We start from the raw sequence: 18,805 nt of genomic DNA on the forward strand, positions 1-18,805 counted from the left end.
GCCTGTTCTTAACCTGAAATTGTTCTTAACCTGAAGCACCACTTTAGCTAACGGGGCCTTCCACTGCCGCCGGAGCACGATTTCTGTTCCCATCCTGAAGCAAAGTTCTTAACCCGAGGTACTATTTCTGGGTTAGCGGAGTCTGTAACCTGAAGCGTCTGTAACCCAAGGTACCACTGTACTTGGAGTCCTGTAGTGATTTCATGCTCTTTATTACAGCTTGTAAAACAGTGATTCACTTGCCCCCCAAACCTCAGGCTTTTATATACATTATTTACACAATGAGTCCCGCCTGATTGGCTGATTCTGCTTCCCTCCTGGAGCCTGATTGGTCTTTTCCTGCAGGCCAATCAGTTGTTGCATTCTAGGATCCTACCAGCCTAAATAGGCTGATTCACTTCCTCCTGGAGCCTGATTGGTCTTCTCCTGCAAGCCCATCTGTTGTTGCATTCTAGGATCCTACTTGCCTATTGTTCTAGGATCCAAGCTTAGTACATAACAGTTCCCTTGCGGAAAGGGTCTTGGCTCACTGGCAATGAATGCAGAAGATCCCAGGTTCAGTCATCACCACGTTGAGCAGGATCCCTGAAGAGCCCCTGCTGGTCAGTATAGATCCAGGGTTGGGGGACCTTTTTGGACCAATGGGCCAGGACCTTATTTTCCCCCATGGCCCCGGGGCCAATTCTGCCAGGTGGGCCCGACAACCCACCTCTCAGTAACCTGATATCATAATGTTGACACTTAGCCCAGCCACCAGCTTCCTGGCAAATGAGCACAGGGCTCGCAATAGGCAGTTTCCTAATTTTCAAATTAAAATATAAGAAGAAGGGTTTGTCCCTGTGTTCTGTTGCCCATAATCACCCACATCAGTAAGAGATGTCTGGATCAGGTCAGTGGATCTGCCACCTTTCGGGACATTATTCTCACAACATCTTTCAAACTTCTGGGAGATTTAAAACTTCAGAATCTGTAACTGAATTCTGGAGCCACCTTTTCTTTCCTGACTGGATTCTAATCTTCAGTTAAAAGTTGGATTTATTTTATTTTAATTTTTTACTTAAGAATAGTCACTGCCAATAAGCCCTGAGCCAGGTCTGCACAGCTGACTCAACGTGTTTGTATATGTAGATTGGAACCAACCAGAACTGTAATTCTGAATGAAGCCAGCACTACTTAGAGACCAACAGGCTTTCTGCTGTGTGTTGCAGTATGCCAAGAGAAGAATCTCCCATCAGCCCTTAGCCTGATATACCAGGAAAATTCATTCTTTGTCAGACAGATAGGTGCACTTTTCACTGGCTTCAAGGGCACATAGTACTGCAACCTGAATCGTAAAGGGGAAAGTGCCATGTAGGCATATGCTATTGTCTTAAATCCGTATTTTCTATTTTAACAATAAAAAAGAATGTTAAGTCCTATTCCCATCTGGTTAAATTAATGTAGGCAGAATCATGCACAATGCAACTAAACCCACGTAACTATAATAACAAAGTTGGCCGCTTTTCCCCGCATTTAAAATCTGTATTCTAAAAAAAGGAACTCTTTTGTGCTGGCTTTTATCTGCAGCCATTGATACCATTCTAATTAGAATTTCCTTTGTATGTTTGCTGCAGAAGTAGATTAATTTCAACAGTCTGTTCAGCTTGCCAGGGGGTTCATGGCCAGCAAACTCTCGCTCCGACTTTATTAGCTGAGATGTGATTTCCTCCCATCTAAACTCCCTCTAGTCCATTAGAAATGTCATTTTATTATTAAACACATTCTCTCTTTTTTAGTATGATAGGAAAGCAGTCTCTTGAAATGTGAATTTTTAGATTATTGCTGTTGAGCAGTATGAGCACCGTACGCTCTGATCCCCCTCATAAATTAAATGCAGGTGGAACAAACTATATCTGAAAAGAGACAGGCAGGTTTATTAATGCTCAGGTCTGGCTGCGAAGGGATGATAGACGTTGTAATACCGAGACACTTCTTGAAATAAAAATGCTCCTTCATCCTGTCAAGGAGTGAAAGTCATTGTCAAGTGCTACCAAGAAGCCAATCTCTTAAACGTTGCTTTTAAAAAAAGTTTTGTACAACTCCAAAGTTTTGAGATGATGAGGCAGAGTCCGTCCATGATGGAATAGTTTTGCATCCCATTCATTTGAAGGGATGAGAGTGCCCTGTTCTTGCCCAGCAGAAGTGACCTTGGTTAGGGCAAGCAGGTTGGTTGTTACAGCGCTGTGATGAACTCCTAGTGAGTAACTGGCTCTGTTAAGTTGGAAGTGAATTGAGGCCTTTTGTGCCTGTGCCTCCTATGCTCTGCACCTTTTTAGAGACCTCTTTCCAAGACTTTCCACCTGGTATGTTTCCTGGGCTTTGGGTTCTTCAGGCCATGAGAAGGCACCTTTGATGGTCACAGCACTGTGGTATCTGGTTCAGCTAGTCCTAGGATTAGGGGGACCCTGTTCACTAACATCCAGCTCAGAGCTAGGAACTTGGTCCAGCTCCTTAGATGGGAACACTTTAGCTTCTGAATCACAGTCCTGGTCACTACTGGATTCCACCAGGATCATTGGAAAGAGAAAGATATCTGTGCTTCACTGTCTCACTTAAACCAATGGGACTTAGAAGTTCTTACTCTGGTTGTGGTTGGCACTGTGGTCTAAACCACTGAACCTCTTGGGCTTGCTGATCAGAAGGTCGGCAGTTCGAATCTGTGCGACCGAGCTCCCATTGCTCTGTCCCAGCTCCTGCCAACCTAGCAGTTCGAAAGCACACCAGTGCAAGTAGATAAATAGGTACTGCTGCAGCGGGAAGGTAAACGGTGTTTCCGTGTGGTCTGGTGTCTGTCACGGTGTCCCATTGTGCCAGAAGCAGTTTAGTCATGCTGGTCAGATGACCCAGAAAGCTGTCTGTGGACAAACACTGGCTCCCTCAGCCTGAAAGCAAGATGAGCGCCGCAACCCTATACTCACCTTTGACTGTGCTTAACCATCCAGGGGTCCTTCACCTTACCTTTACCTCTGGTTGAATCATGTCCTACTTCCTGGAGAAGAATGTTGTTGTTGTTGTTTAGCCATTTAGTCGTTTAGTCATGTCCGACTCTTTGTGACCCCATGGACCAGAGAATAGGTAAAGGTAAAGGGACCCCTGACCATTAGGTCCAGTCATGACTGGCTCTGGGGTTGCGGCGCTCATCTCGCTTTATTGGCCGAGGGAGCCGGCGTACAGCTTCTGGGTCATGTGGCCAGCATGACTAAGCCGCTTCTGGCGAACCAGAGCAGTGCACGGAAACGCTGTTTACGATCCCGCTGGAGCGGTACCTATTTATCTACTTGCACTTTGACGTGCTTTCAAACTGCTAGGTGGGCGGGAGCAGGGACCGAGCAACGGCAGCTCACCCCGTCGCGGGGATTCAAACCGCCAACCTTCTGATCGGCAAGTCCTAGGCTCTGTGGTTTAACCCACAGCGCCACCCACATCCCTGGACCAGAGAATAGCACTCAGCTAATTTTGCTCAAAGTAAGGTGTGTCTTGCATACAGTGGGAAAGTGAACTGACCTTAACAATTTGCTGCAGCTAATACAATCCAAGATGTGACAATTCAAAAGCAAATAGTATTGTGTTCAGTGGGACTTACTCTTAGATTGCAAACTTGGTCAGCTTGGACTTTCATATTTGAAATCAATATTCAAAGCGCAAGAATAAAACATCTTGACAATGTGACATCAGCAGAAGAGATTTTCCTTAGGTCTTAAAAAACAGGTGGTATTTTCCTTAAAATCACAAGAACAATGTTAATATTTAGTCCAGCAAGTCAAATTCCTATGAAATCCTGTGATTGTTAATATTTGTGTGTATAGGTAGTATAACTACAATATGTGTCCTATGAAAAGTATTAATACTCCTGTTAAAATCAGGATACTCCTATCTGGTTAACCGATTAATATTAGTATGGAAGTGTACACCGAACAGCTACAATTTCTAAACAGCAGTTTATATTTCACCTTATAATGGTGCTCTGCATTCATAACTCATGGGTACAGTGACATGGATTTCCTTTGAAAAAAATCCCTGCTCCTAAATAATCCAAAATCCAGTGTACTGCTATGATCTCTGTGCATTATTCTGGTACCCTTGGCAGCTGAATGTGTACCTGACTCCTTCGGAAAACATTACATGAGATGCGATGTGAGGGAATGTGATAGTTGGATCTGTGTTGGCAGTCATCAAGTGCTGAACGTGCCCGTGTGAATTAGCCCTTGATTAGTCTATCACAGGAATAGGCAAACTCGGCCCCCCAGATGTTTTGGGACTACAACTCCCATCATCCCTAGCTAACAGGACCAGTGGTCAGGGATGATGGGAATTGTAGTCTCAAAACATCTGGAGGGCCAAGTTTGCCTATGCCTGGTCTATCACATATCGGAGTCTAGGCATGCATTTTGCAGAGGGTTCAGAGTGCCCTTGTTAACTTGCTACTGAATTTGAAATCCAGGAAGGATGAGACAGAGGCTTGCATTCAGGATACTGCACTGAAGACTACAAGCAGAGGTGTTGCGACACAGGAGACCTTCTTGCTGCTGTTTGCAATAACACCGCATTGTCCGTTGGACTTGCACCATCCATGAAAACATTGATATATCTTACGAGATATCGGCATGTCCAGAAACATGATGCAAATTTGTCTTCCAAACCCTGGCTTTCTTGGAAGCCACTAGGCGTAGTTCCTGATTGGTTCATGATGGGATTAGCAGGGATTAACTGTGCTCCCGAGTTAGTGTAATACGGTGCCATTGCACAGGGTCATCTAGCAGTCAGGACTCGGTGCTTTTGCTCCTGTGCTACCGGGCACTCTGCCTTCCCTAGAAACCTAACTGATTAAGAACAGGAGGAGCAGATGCAAAAGAATTCAGGGCTTTCTGTACTCTTATCAGTTGTGCAAAAGGGATAATTTCAGCAGCTACGCCTAATAAACTGCTAAACCCCTGCTAAAATTCCCCCTTTTGCGCAACTGTTACAGCAGTCCTGACCTCTTTTTCATCTGACCACTCTAGTTGTCTTTTGACTCCACAAGCCAATCCCTGGTCACCTAGTCCAGCGGTTCTCAACCTGTGGGTCCACAGATGTTGTTGGACTACAACTCCCATCATCCCTAGCTAGCAACGCCAGGGCTCAGGGATGGTGGGAGTTGTAGTCCAATAACATCTGGGGACCCACAGGTTGAGAACCGCTGACCTAGTCCTAATAGTAGAGAAATCTACTATACACCTTACCAGCTAGTTGGCTCAGATCTAGGGTTTTGCAAGCTTCTGCTATCTAGCATTATGTTTTACAAGGTAACCTCATTATGTTGCAAATGGATTGGAGAAGGTTTTGATTTTATAATTCCTCCCTTTCATCTAGGAAGCTTAACTTCTTTGTATTTTCCTGCCATTGGGTGTGTTGGGTTACTATGCTTTGCTTCTTTGACTGTTCATCAGGAATGAAGAACTTCTGGTCCAGTGTTTCTCAAACTTGGGTCTCCAGCTGTTGTTGGTCTACAATTCCCATCATCCCTAGCTAGCAGGGCCAGTGGCCAGGGATCATGGAAGTTGTAGTCCGACAACAGCTGGGGACCCAAGTTTGAACACTGTGCCTGGTTTGCTATCCCTACTGTACAGAGAGCACTTCCTCTTCTTACTTCCTACTTTAGATCTCTCAGAATAGTAAAGATTCCATAACAGATTACTGTTTTCTGTAGCTCCTTGCTTCCCTACTTCTCATACCCATAGTATGAATAGTAATCTCATAATACAAGACTCCTGATAATCTAGGTTATAAATGCACTTCAAATCATGGTTACGGTAACTGGTTTGTGGAGATAAGTGTTATGTACTGAAGTTCTCACCCTGGGCCAGCAGGGGGATACTGTAGATAGTTTTCACTCAGGTCCACATATGCAAATAAGGGATTGAAAGTGACGTTCAGTGATTGGATAGTTACAGAAAGTTGTTACAGTTGCGTTGTACTGGAGCTCTATATAAGCAGGCTGGTTGAACCCTTCAGTTCAGTTCTGTTCTGGCCTGTGAATAAACAAGAGCTGTTTAAAGAATTGCTCTGTCGTCTGATATGTTCACCGACAACTTAACAATAAGCACAGTTAGCATGAGCAGTGGTTTGTATCAGGAACTAAAACAGGAAAACGGTGCTGCTGAAAGGAATGGACTTCACATGAATGGCTGACTGCCGACTAGGACATCGGAGTTTGCTAGAGAATACTCTTCTTCCTCCAGCAAAGGAAAGTTTACAAAACACACTTTAATAAATAATGTTAAGATGACCTGAATTTTCTCCCTCAGCAAAAAAAGAGAACTTTTTAATTTTAAAATCAATGTGAGTAACAGGAATCTTTCTTTCTCCTTGCCTTTGCAGGATGTGTCCTTGTGGTGTCCATAATAGAACAGCTTGCTCAAGTCCACAATTCGACAGCAAAAGAAGCTCTGGAGAGGCTCTGTCGCTACTTACCTGGTAAAAAAGCAATGTACCATATGTTGGTCTGTTCAGTGATTATTATGAATTCACACTTATTACTGTAAATGTTGCACTGCTATTATTAGTCGCAACTTGGCTTAATGCAACTGAAGGCTATCAAAGCGTTATACATGGGACCTATTTTTGCTTCCTTAATTTGACAGCAATTCAGTGTTTATTTTGTTTAAGGGTGTAAGAATAGCACTAGTGATTCAGAAAGAGGGCCATTGTATGTAATCAGTAGAAATGTGTTTTTTTGTATTCCTTTAGGCCAGCGGTTCTCAATTTTTTTCTTTGGGCCACACTTTCAGAATAAACATTTGCTCGTGCCACACTGATTTCTTTCATTTTTCTGTTCAAGCAGTGATTCTGGATCACAGCTAAGATTGTCCTCAGCATCACTTGATGCTTTCGCTCTCAGTTTGAAAATATATCTATCCATCTTCTGCAAATGAAAACATATTTTGATACTGTACTGTACTGTTCTGTACTAAAATGTTTAAATGTTTCTTTGAAGAGTCTTTGAATCTTCCTGCCACGCTTGCCAACTTCTCTTGCCACACCAGTGTGGAGTGCCACACCCTTTGAGAACCACTGATTTCGGATGTAGATGGAGAGGATTATTTGAGTGGTTCCTGTTGGGGAAATATGTATTAGGCACATAGAAAAGTATCGTGCAAGGGAGAAGACTAAGCTAGAGCACACATCCCTGACATTAAAAGTTTATATATGCAGGGGGGTTTTGGTTGCCCCAGTCCATTCCAATATGCGTTTCTAAAACATGAACTGTCTGCAGTGGGACAACACAGAGAAAACGAACTATTCCACACTGGTGCATGCTGAGATTGCGTGTATTTAGTGAGTTATTATTATCTTTTCTCGATTTATTATTATTATTATTATTATTATTATTATTATTATTATTATTATTTTCTGGCTTGGTGATGAAGAGATGAGGAAGAGACAAAAAAGAGAGGATGTGCCCAGGCAGGTAGGAAAATATATATTGCTACCTGTCAGGTCACAGTGGGAGTGTGTCTCGCAGAGTCCTCTCTAGCCAACTTACAGGAAAACTCTTTGAGCTTCTGCTCCAACCATGTGCCTATCTAGCAATACAGGAATTGTTGGTTTGATTGCACTTTAAATATCCCACACCAAAGAAGAGTAACAAAAAGCATCAGTAGAAGAATAATCAGAGGCAGCAATGTCTTACAAAGTACTCACTTTGGGGACGGACACTAGCTAAATTTTTAGAAGAACTGGACAAATGAATGGAGGACGTGCTCCATCACTGACAATTTGCTGTTACGGGAAAATGTCATGACACCTCCTTGACAGATGCTGGGGGAGAGCTTCAGGGGACGGATCCATCACGTTCTGCTTATGAGCTTCCCAGAGGAATCTCACTGGTGATTCTTCCGTTCTTATGCTAATCTTCTCCTACTGCTACGTCTCCTAAGCCAATCATAGTTTTTGAGGAGTGGCAGTTAGTCCTTTTGAATATTTATGAACAGGATTTGTTATGCCCATAAGAATTCTGCGCATTAAAAATTATTGTAGCCAGATGATATTTTATGTCTCCTTTCTCGATGTTGTGGCAAGAGAAGGAGCATGGCTAAGGGATGTGTGTGTATTATAAATGCACAGCTCTCCGTCTATTGTTCTTTGTCGGAGGGCGTGTTAGGGAATTGAACATCTCCAATAACTTGCCTTTTTGGCAAATATTTCTAGGAGTGCCTTAAGGAACCCATTTTCTCCCCTTCTCCTCCTTAGCTTTATACTAGGAGCATGATAAGAAAAAGAAATCTAGTGTTAATCAAGGGCACAATTTTAATTGGCCAAATTAAACTTATGCAGATTAACCATAATGTGAAAAATGGACAGAGAGGAATTATCTTTATAAGGAAGGACAATGAGATAGGCTAAAAGCTCAGTTGAAATACAGATGACTCACCTCGGATCAGAAGGAACAACTGTGTGCTTTGAAGTTTCATGAAGAAATTGTATGACATGATTCTTTTCTTTCTTTAAAAGATGTTTTTCTTCTTAATTTTCTTCTTTTACACCTTGCACCTAAAACATTCACCGTGCCCTTTTAAAGCTACTGAGAATGTAGATTTTTTAGCAGCTGTACTTGTACTATTGTACTTGTTTCTGTATTTGCATATTTACTGATCCAAAATACTTGTTGCATGCTACCCCAATCTCTGAGAGGTGTACATCTGACTGTTTAAACCCACTTGTACCTATCTTTCCTTGCTTCCTTCAAAAATAACCTCTGATATTCATTAACTAATTAACAGTGGTTTTAAGAGTGTCTTACAATTGGAACTGCAAAGTTTAGTTGGTAATCAGTGGGTTAATCAACTAAAGATTTACGGTGGGGGCAAATTTTAATTGGTGAGGCCATGAATGAGTTTGAAGGGCACTTAAATATATACATTTGTGGATATATATCCTGGCTTCAGTGTGCTGCTTTTAATGTGGGGGCAAATTTTAATTAGTGAGGCCAAGAATGAGATTGAAGCACACTTTCGTTTGTTTTTAATTATTATTTTGTCTTTGCGCTGTGTGATCTCAGGAGGAAAAGAATATATTAAAGATAATCTTTCTGTCTTTCACATGAGTGATAGCAACGAAATCATCTCAACAGAAAAGGCAGCTACGTTAAGGTCTTACTAATCTGCAAATCTTTTTAAATGCAATTGTTTACATGATCACTTGGTTTAAAGGTAGCTAAATAGTCAACTAATAAATCGTCAGCCAGTGGACAGCTTTAGCCCATTTATCCTCACAAAAATCTGTTGGGTAGTTTAGGCTACAAGATTCCTTGCTCAAGGCCGACCAGGGCTCATCCACATTTGTGCTTGTCCTGTTTCGGCAAAACATAGGTATGAGTAGTTTTCCACTTGCTCTGCTCCTTTCCCAGGGAAAGCCTGGTCCTTAGCTCTAAATCAAAGCAAACATCAATCTGGAGAAAATATGAATTGCCATTTGCTCTAACTGAGCACTGAAGACATACCACGCAAATATCCTGCTTTGAGCAGGACATTCTGGATTGACAGAAGCCACCCCGGAAGCTTCCTGCAACCTTCCCTTTTTTTGCGGGAAATTCCCTTATTCCAGCACCGTTTCCCGCTGCTTCCCGCTGCTATCCCGGATTGTTAGATATCCCGTAGACTGTCCCCAGGACAGGTGAGGCTGCTGATCCCTTATTTTCAAATCTGAAAGTTGACAGCTATGTACAACAGGCCAGTGCTGAAAGTGGTATCAACGGAAGTATAGTGTCTTCTGATTGAGGGAAGTCATAGTCTTGCTCTATTCTGCCTTTGTCTGACCACACCTGGAGTCCTGTGTCCGGTTCTGGAAGCCATAATTTAAGAAGGCGTTTGACGAGGTAGAATGTGTGTAGAGGCGGGTGACCAAGATAATCATGGGTCTGGAAGCCAAGCCGTATGAGGGACAGTTGAGGGAATTTGGTATGTTTAGCCTGGCAAAGAGGAGATATGGTAGCCATCTTCAAATTTCTAAAGGGCTGCCTCATGGAAGATGGAGCAAGCCTGTTTTCTCCTGCTCCAGAGGCTAGGACCCAGACCAATGGATTCAAGTTTTTAACTAAACAAGAAGAGCTTTCTGTTTTACAGTGGAATTGGCTCCCATGAGAGACGGCGGACTCTCCCACCTTGGTGGTTTTTATGCAGACATTGGATGGCCCTATGTCATACATAATCTGGTTGAGATTCCTTCATTGCAGGGAGTTGGACTAGATGGCCCTCAGGATCTCTCCCAACTCTACAATCCTATGATTCTATGAAACAGGATGCTGGACTGCAGGAAACCTCTTGGCTTCTTAATGGCATTTTGGTGTGTTCAAATAGTCTTTTAAGTATGTGCACTCACTTTTTAAATGTCTTGTTTTCCAGAAAAGTTGCACTTACAAGGGGCATGCATTCTGACCTCTGAAATATTCGGACCACATTTAATTAAGTTGTGAGTATTAGCGCGTCATACAAATAAGTAAATATGTATGCTAAGTAGCCATTTTATACAGAGGCTAAAATATTCATTTCCAGTTGGTGCCTGACAGGTGTCCAGATTCATCCATCATTTTATTTACGTTGTAAAGTTCCTTGTTGTTTACCCTTATTATACCTATCAAAATCTTTCTGGGTTAGTCGTTCTCCTTCACTTTTTAAAAGGGAACCATAATAATGACGTAGGTAAAGGGTAAAGGGGCCCCTGACCATTAGGTCCAGTCGTGGCCGACTCTGGGGTTGCGGCACTCATCTCACTTTATTGGCCGAGGGAGCTGGCGTACAGCTTCCGGGTCATGTGGCCAGCATGACTAAGCCACTTCTGGCGAACCAGAGCAGTGCACGGAAACGCCGTTTACCTTCCCACCGGAGCGGTACCTATTTATCTACTTGTACTTGATGTGCTTTCGAACTGCTAGGTTGGCAGGAGCTAGGACCAAGCAACGGGAGCTCACCCCTTCGCGGGGATTCAAACCGCCAACCTTCTGATCGGCAAGCCCTAGGCTCTGTGGTTTAATCCAAAGCGCCACCCGTGTGACATAACCAAGCTTACATGAGGTTGCATCACACCAAGAAAGCCAATGATGTAGGGCAGAGGTTTTCAACCTTTTGAGCCCATGGCTCCCTTGACCAACTACATTCTTTCTGTGGCACTCTGTGGGGTTCAGGAGCCCAGTTGGTCACCCTTGCCTGCAGAGCTGGCAGCCTCTCATCCCTTTTCAAAAACCTCCCTTGTGGAGTGTGTCCTCAACCTTCTCTCTGCTCCCCTCTCCTTGGGAGTCCTCTGGGCAGCCACAGATGCCGCTCCTGGCCTCTGAGTTGCCCCTCTCTCTTGGCCCCTCTCTCTTGCCTCTTCAGCCTGCCCAAGCACCCCCGGGTGAGCTCTGGAGGCACCATTCACCTGGGGAGCTTGTAGCCAGGGCTGCTGCAACAAACAGCTGTGGAAGCCTTCAGGAGGCAAAGATATGAGAGGGCATCAGAGGAGGGAAGGAACAGAGGCTAGTGTTGCCCACAGCACCCCTGACCATCATTCAAGACACCCCAGAGCACCACAGCACACTGGTTGAAAACCACTGTTGTTGGGGGCAGGACCTTAGAAATAGGACCATAGGAACATAGGAAGTGGCCTTTTACTGATTCAGAACTTTGGACCATCTAGCTCAGTATTATCTGCAACGACTGTCGGGCTCTCAAGGGTTTCAGACAAGAGTCTCTCCTAGCCCTGCCTGGAGATGCCAGGGATCGAATCTGGAACCTTCTGCATGAAAAAGCAACTGCTGTGCTGCTGAACTACACCCTTCCCCAGATATGTGCATGTGTGCGATACCTAACACATATTTGAGGATCCTCTGTGTTGCACCAAAATATAAGAGGATATTTGTGTAACACAGCTCTGTGCTCTCTCGTTTGACAGAGGAGTTGCTTAGCAATTATTGGTCTGCTGGTGAACGTAAATTGAACTGTTCTAGCTAAACTAGCTTGCAGTTAATGTAATTTTCTTCTTGTTTCCAATTTCTGACCTTAATACCAGCATTTCAGAGCCTTGTAAGCTAATGTAACCTCTTTTCACGTTAGTGTTGGTGAAGTGAAAGCTTTGTGATTATGTAATTATATATCTTTTGAGTACATAACCTAAAAATGAAGCAGTTCTTCTATAATCATGTAATTCAGTAATATCATATTGATTAATATAGCACACATTCAACAGCGAGTCTGACCAAGACTTGGAAAAAGTCAAGAGGGTCACTGAGATCCACCAATATGAAAATCAAGGGTACACTTTTAGTCTTTGTCTTTCCTGTAATTTGCTAAAATAGGGACAGGCATTCTGATGTTTCATTCAAGCACAGCATTTATCCACTGCTGCAAAAAGGTTTATAATCTAGGGCTGAAAATCACAACCCACTCAAAATCACCGAGCTATGGTCAAACGGGCCTATATTAAAATGGATCTTAAATTGTTTTTGTTTTTTTAAGATTTACATTTCCACTGAAGGAGCTGGTATTTAGTCAAAAGAACCTAACTGAGTCTTTGCTTTTTGGCATCATTTCCTTTCAGGATGGAGCACAAAATGAATCCAGATGTGGTGTGCCATTCCATTGGCTTGTGCAAGCGAAAGGCGGGCCAACCATTTTGTCACCTGTACCCCCCTCCTAAGGTGAGTTCTGCTGGGAAATGAAAAGCCATCTTTAAATTTCTTGTTTGTAAGAGTCTCAGAACCACTGATACATCAGTGAACAACTTTTAATCTGAATGAAGCATTGGTAGGTTAAGCCAATGGTCAAATGCGTTAAAGATTGCACCTGTCACTTAGTAGCTTTCTTCATGCTTGTACTTTACCTTTCTTGCATCCCTTTTTGTTCATTCATTCATTCCATTCCCCCCCCCCCTTACTTTTCTTCCAAGAAGCTCAGCAAGTTCCCATGCCTCCCTCCATTTAATCTTCACAGCACCCTGTGATGTAGATTAGGCTAGGAGATAGTGATCGGTTCAAAGTCACTCCCAGCAATGGTTGGACTAGCAAATACCATTTTATTTCTAGAACAGCATAACTGTTAAATTTATAGCGAATCACATATCAGTTCTATTTAATGGCATTTCTACTGGAGAAGAGATAGAATAGCTTTCCATATCTTTGGAAACACAGACTCTTCTGAGATCAGCAAAGATGCAGCGGATGCAAGGATCTTTGTTGTGTAGACTCTGAATTCAGACCTGGGTTCCCAGTTCTTTGGGAAGACTTTCTTTGTGCCCACAGTGGGGTGATGGGGGAAGAAGAACCATATGCAACCAGTGATATAGGCTGACCTCTCTGCGTCTCTCCCAGCCAGTCTGCAAACTGTCAATATGGTGGTGGCCAGTGCTATTTTTCTAGAAAAAGAGGTGCCGAAATTCCCCATGGACACCTCCCTCGTTCCCTTAGAATGGTAATGGCACCCACCCGAAAGGTGCCAGAACTGAGTTCTGGAGAGTTCCAGCTGAAAAAGCCCTGGTGGTAACTATTTTGGATGCCTTAAAAAAGGAAAAAGAGAAAGAGGAACTCAGTCCGCTGAGGAGAGGTCAATCTATAACTGCTAGCCATGACTGCTAAGTGCAGTCTCCTTGTTCCAAGGCAATATACTTCCATTTCAGAGCTGTTGGGGAATGCTATAGGGTACAGCAGTGTCCCTTTTGTGAGACTCCCAGAGGCAACTGGCTAGATGTTTAAAAATGCAAAAGCATGATCTTTGATCCAAGGCAACAAGGCAATTTTTAATATTCTTAAAAATAGCTTGGTTTGCTCTTTGTAGTGGAATTAAACCTCCGTGGCTCATGGGCATGTTAATAAAACATTCAGAATGGATGTAGGTACCATTGAAATAATGATCACACCACCAGAGTTGCAGTGTCTGATTCATGGGGACAGCTCCAGGCATTTGTGCAGTCTCTTTGCAGCCCTTGGGAAGCTCGGCATTTCTTAGGGCCTGCCATTCCGGCCATCCAAATGACTAGGCATACTGAGCACTCAAGCAGAAAGAGAACTTTTGTTTCCCTGCCTTCCCTTCTGGCGAGAGATATTTCACTTGCTTCGTGGTTCGTTCTCAGGCTACAGTGTGACATCACACAATTGGACGTTACACAGTGGCAGCAAACGTTGAACAGAATAACATATAGCACCTTCCCCCCAAAAGCGGTAGATAATTTTCTATACAAATCTGCTTTGCTTGTAACCAGCTGCCCGTGTCATGGCCTAGAAGGCAACACCTTCTCATGCACCTACTGAGATGATGCCATCAAACACTCTTTGATACCCAGGACTATGGCTTAATTTACATATTATTACTACCTGCTCTGTTGACTCTTTTCCTACGGTTCGGGAGTGGTCTTATGCCCCTTCCTCCCTCCACACAAGACCTGAAATGTGTGATCTAGGGACTTTGCATTCATAGCTGTACACGTGTGGCTTCTTTCCCCTCGAAAAACTGTGGGAAATTATGTTGCTATTCCAACTACAGTCATACCTCGGGTTAAAGACGCTTCAGGTTAAATCTTTTCAGGTTACGCTCCACGGCGGCCCGGAAGTAACGGAACGTGTTACTTCTCGGTTTCGCCACTCACATATGCACAGATGCTCAAAATGACGTCCAGTGCATGCGCAGAAGCGGCGAATCGTGGTCCGCGCATGTGCTGATGCGCAGACGCGGGTTGCATTCTGCTCATGTTGCGAACAGGGCTCCGGAACGGATCCTGTTTGCAACCAAAGGTACCACTGTATAGGTAGCCATATTTCCTGACTGAGGCAGTCAGCTCTGCTACTGTTCTAGACTGTTCTTGTTGTTGTTCCTTTAGGCATCCATTTTGGCCTGGTCTCTTCTCTGAAATAGCTTGGCATGCTAGTCTCCAACTGCCCCGGAAATGCCAAGACTGTCACAAAACCCTAAAGCCATTGCGGCTTCTTGCTTTGTCATGCTGAGTCCCAAATTCCCATCTTTGTTGAGGTACGCTAACTGGAAATGGCTTCACGTTGGGAGAAGAGGTGGGAATAGAGAGCTGCCGACTGAGGCCCCCTTCTCCTCCTCCTCTGACACCTCCTTTGCTGCCATTCCTGGGAGTCAGAGGGAAGAGTCTTGTGCCGGGTCCGAGGGATGGAGCCAGGCCAGCCAGCCCACTGGTAGAGTAGTAACAGGCTGTCACGGGAGGCTGCAACTCTCCGGTCTGGCAGGCCCCTAGCCACTCACCCAGCTGGCCATGCCAAATAAAAACAAAAAGGAGAAAGTGAGCCAGGTCAGGCCTGAACCAGAACCAAACCAGTAACTTGTAATGGCAATCAGTTAGAAAGGTGTGCCCCCCCCCCCGTATTCCAATAGTTTCATTCAAAAAGTGGTCTTCAGCCTTTCAGCTCTTTGGATTGAAAGCTAGCAATTACATTCTTCTTCTCTGTTATAGAAGTCCATAGTAAACAAACAGATGGTCCTTTTTTAATTATTTCTATTAGGCAGAATGCACAGAAATGTTTATGATTATTCATTTATTTAGATTTCTAACCCACTCTTCATTAAAAAATAATCTCAGAGCAGGGTACGATATAATAAAGCTAATGCATAATAAAATATAAGTTGTGTGAAACAAATATAACTTTAAAACACCATCAGCATCGTATGATGCTGTGTTATATGTTATATAATAATAGTATGATTTTCCCCCACCATTAATAGCTCTCTATCATCTTATTCTCCATAAAGCTGTTTCTTGGAGAAGCTCCGCAAAAACGTCATGAAGTACCGTACTTTGCACTTCCCAACAACCAAAATGGCAACAACTAAAAAGCAAGTCCAGTTGGCTCCTTATTACATTTTTCCAGTCTAATGTGATTAAGGTGATGCAGAACTAAAACCAAATCATTATCCTTACTTTATTGTAAGTGGCCCATTACCAGTGCCATCTTAAATAGTAGGATGGTGTGACGGACAGCAGAGTCTGGTGCTACAGTGGCTCTGAATCCCATCAGAGGGCTGAAGCCTCTCTCTGATTGGCTACCAGAAGGGGGTGGAGCCAGCACTTTGGGAGGGCAAATAAAAGGAATTGTAGCCATGACTGTTTAAGTGGTATGATACCTCTTTAAACATATGGCACTGATGGGGCCAAAGATTAGAATCTACCTTTCCATAATTAGAACCAAATTTTGGCTGAGACTTTTTGGAAGCACGTAAAAGAATAAAGTAAAGAGTATTGACAGGTACTTGCTGTTGCACAGGACCAGGCCATGCATGAGCAAGTTGCTGGATGAAATCACAATGTGGTTTCAAGATCCCTGTGGACTCCGTTCAGGGCAGTTCTTACAGATCAGTGCAGCTGTTGACAAGTACCTAGAGATGTATGCAGATTAAAAATGAGTCCCCTTGCCCACTCCAGTTAAATCCAGGTGGCCTGCTGTGTAAGCTGTGCTTTACTATTCTTATTTTTCCAGTTTGGAGCAGATCCAGCGAGTGTTGTCCTGATCATTAGTGATGAGGAAGATTCTGATTCCTACACTGAACACTCCATAGGTTGCATGGAGATATTGTCCCCACTTAGGAAAAGTGGAGGTGAAAGTGAATTTAATTTGTAGTTCCTTACCCCCATGGGGACGCGGGTGGCGCTGTAGGGGACGCGGGTGGCGCTGTGGGTAAAACCTCAGTGCCTAGGGCTTGCCGATCGCATGGTCGGCAGTTCGAATCCCCGCAGCGGGGTGAGCTCCCGTCCTTCGGTCCCAGCTCCTGTCCACCTAGCAGTTCGAAAGCACCCCTAAGTGCAAGTAGATAAATAGGTACCGCTTTATAGCGGGAAGGTAAATGGCGTTTCCGTGTGCTGCGCTGGTGCCGGCTCGCCAGAACAGCTTCGTCACGCTGGCCACGTGACCCGGAAGTGTCTCCGGACAGCGCTGGCCCCCGGCCTCTTAAGTGAGATGGGCGCACAACCCTAGAGTCGGACACGACTGGCCCGTACGGGCAGGGGTACCTTTACCTTTACCTTACCCCCATGGGGAAATGGACAAGCTTTTTACTGCAGCTGTAGCCTGTGATACTCCACCATGGGAGGGTTGGGGAGCTTGTGACACTCATGGGTAGGCAAACTAAGGCCTGGGGGCCGGATCTGGCCCAATTGCCTTCTTAGTCCAGCCTGTGGACGGTCCAGTTGATCCACGATATGTAAACAACTCTATCTCTCTCTTTCTCCTCCCAGACCCAAGAGCTCCAACAATGCCTCCCAAAATGGCGACGGCATTTTTAACTGCGTCATTCCAAAACTCTTAGCTTTCCAGCTTCATCTTGAAACATTGCTTTGGTTCGAAAGTTTATCTCCACACAGCCTTAAATCCACAGCTTAAGTCCTTAGTTTCTGACTCATTAGGGGAGGGGATTCTTGTTAAATCACATAAGAAAAAGGAAGGCAGGTTTTTTTCCCCCTCCCCCCTCAGTCATACCGTATCTTGACGTATCTTCTCATATTTTATTCTTGTCTTGTTATCAGAGATCTCTTCTGTCAGCAGTCTTTACTCCCCTTTTTCCTCGAAGCATGTGCAATTTATCTCGTCCAAATTGTTTCTTTTGAAGATGTTTGCAACTAGCGGCGCGAATCCGGGACGGCGTCCAGGAGTGCCGGAATCCCACAGGAGGGCTTTGTGCCTAGTGCCCCCACCCCCACAAATTCGGGGGTGGTATAGGGCACAGCAGGCAAGGGACGTTCCCCCCCCCCCCACAATCCTGGGGGGGTTAAGGAGGCTAATTACCCCCATCATAGCCTCCAAATTACCTCGTGTGGGTCGGAGAGATGTTATTGTCAGCCATCTTCCGATGCGCCACGTAGTGGCCCCCCGGAAGTGTCCAAAAACATCTAGCAGACCAGAGGTTCCCCACCTCTCTGGTATAAGGGATTCTGTCTCACTGAGCATACTTCCACAAACTCCTGTAAGCGCACTCCAAAATCTAATCTTCGGATATGAACCGTCAGTCTTAAGCAGATTTATATTCCCTAGCATGGACAAAAAAAAAGGGCTTGCAGAGAAATAAATGAACATTTACAAATGGAATGTGATGGAAGATAATCAAATAATTGATGGTGGATCCAGAAAGAGATAATTGATTTTGCCCTTGCAGGCACATTCTTTATTCCCTGCCCAGCTAAGCCTCAAAAGGTAGGAATTTTCAGAGTGTCAATAGGAATAATACGCTGCTTTCTTTTTCTGTTTCAGATGGGCTTCAATGTGGCTATAAAGGAATCAGAAAGAATGGCTGCAAATCAGCTCAAGGTAAGGAAGGCTGTTTTCACCATGATTGTGCCTAATCAGAACTGGTTAAGTCTGAAGCCAGATGAATATAAAATATTCAGAAATGCTCCTGAATAAACATTAAGCGTTGTGGAAAGCCTTGCTTTTACTGCTGTGTGAAGAAAAATGTAACCATTAAGGATAAAGGAATAACAACAGAAAAAGATATTGAAATGGGGACCCAAGATAAAAATATATATCAAACACAAAAGAGATGTCTAGGTGTCGGGGGAGTTAATTATAGGAACTTCAAATGTTCTACTGAAAGATTCTCAGGTAGAAATTGTCAATTACAGACATTTATCCCTGGCAAGGATCCATTGCTCTGCACTTGCTATCCCCCTCCTTTTCTCCTTACTCCGCTTTTGACAGTATGTAAAGAATAGTGGTTTTCCAGTTTAACATCAAGCCTAAAATCTTAAATCCCAAATGTTCCTGCCCTTGGGAGAAGAGCTGCATTCTTCCTTCCAATTTATATATGTTTGTTTA

General features: G+C 44.0%; 1 protein-coding gene across 9 annotated transcripts in view; it reads left to right on the plus strand.

Moving 5' to 3' along the window:
* The window catches only part of AOAH (acyloxyacyl hydrolase), a 94,210-nt gene that overhangs the window by 24,432 nt on the left and 50,973 nt on the right, over positions 1 to 18,805 (plus strand). For all 9 annotated transcript variants that reach the window (XM_083578061.1, XM_083578058.1, XM_083578063.1 and 6 more), the window contains 4 exons: positions 6,397 to 6,492; positions 10,419 to 10,485; positions 12,589 to 12,688; positions 18,242 to 18,298. In XM_083578061.1, coding sequence (XP_083434187.1) covers positions 6,397 to 6,492; positions 10,419 to 10,485; positions 12,589 to 12,688; positions 18,242 to 18,298 — 320 coding nt within the window. The remainder of the gene's footprint in view (positions 1 to 6,396; positions 6,493 to 10,418; positions 10,486 to 12,588; positions 12,689 to 18,241; positions 18,299 to 18,805) is intronic.

Source organism: Podarcis filfolensis (assembly GCF_964270895.1).
Source record: "Podarcis filfolensis genome assembly, chromosome: 12".
In the NCBI taxonomy this organism is placed as follows: domain Eukaryota; kingdom Metazoa; phylum Chordata; class Lepidosauria; order Squamata; family Lacertidae; genus Podarcis; species Podarcis filfolensis.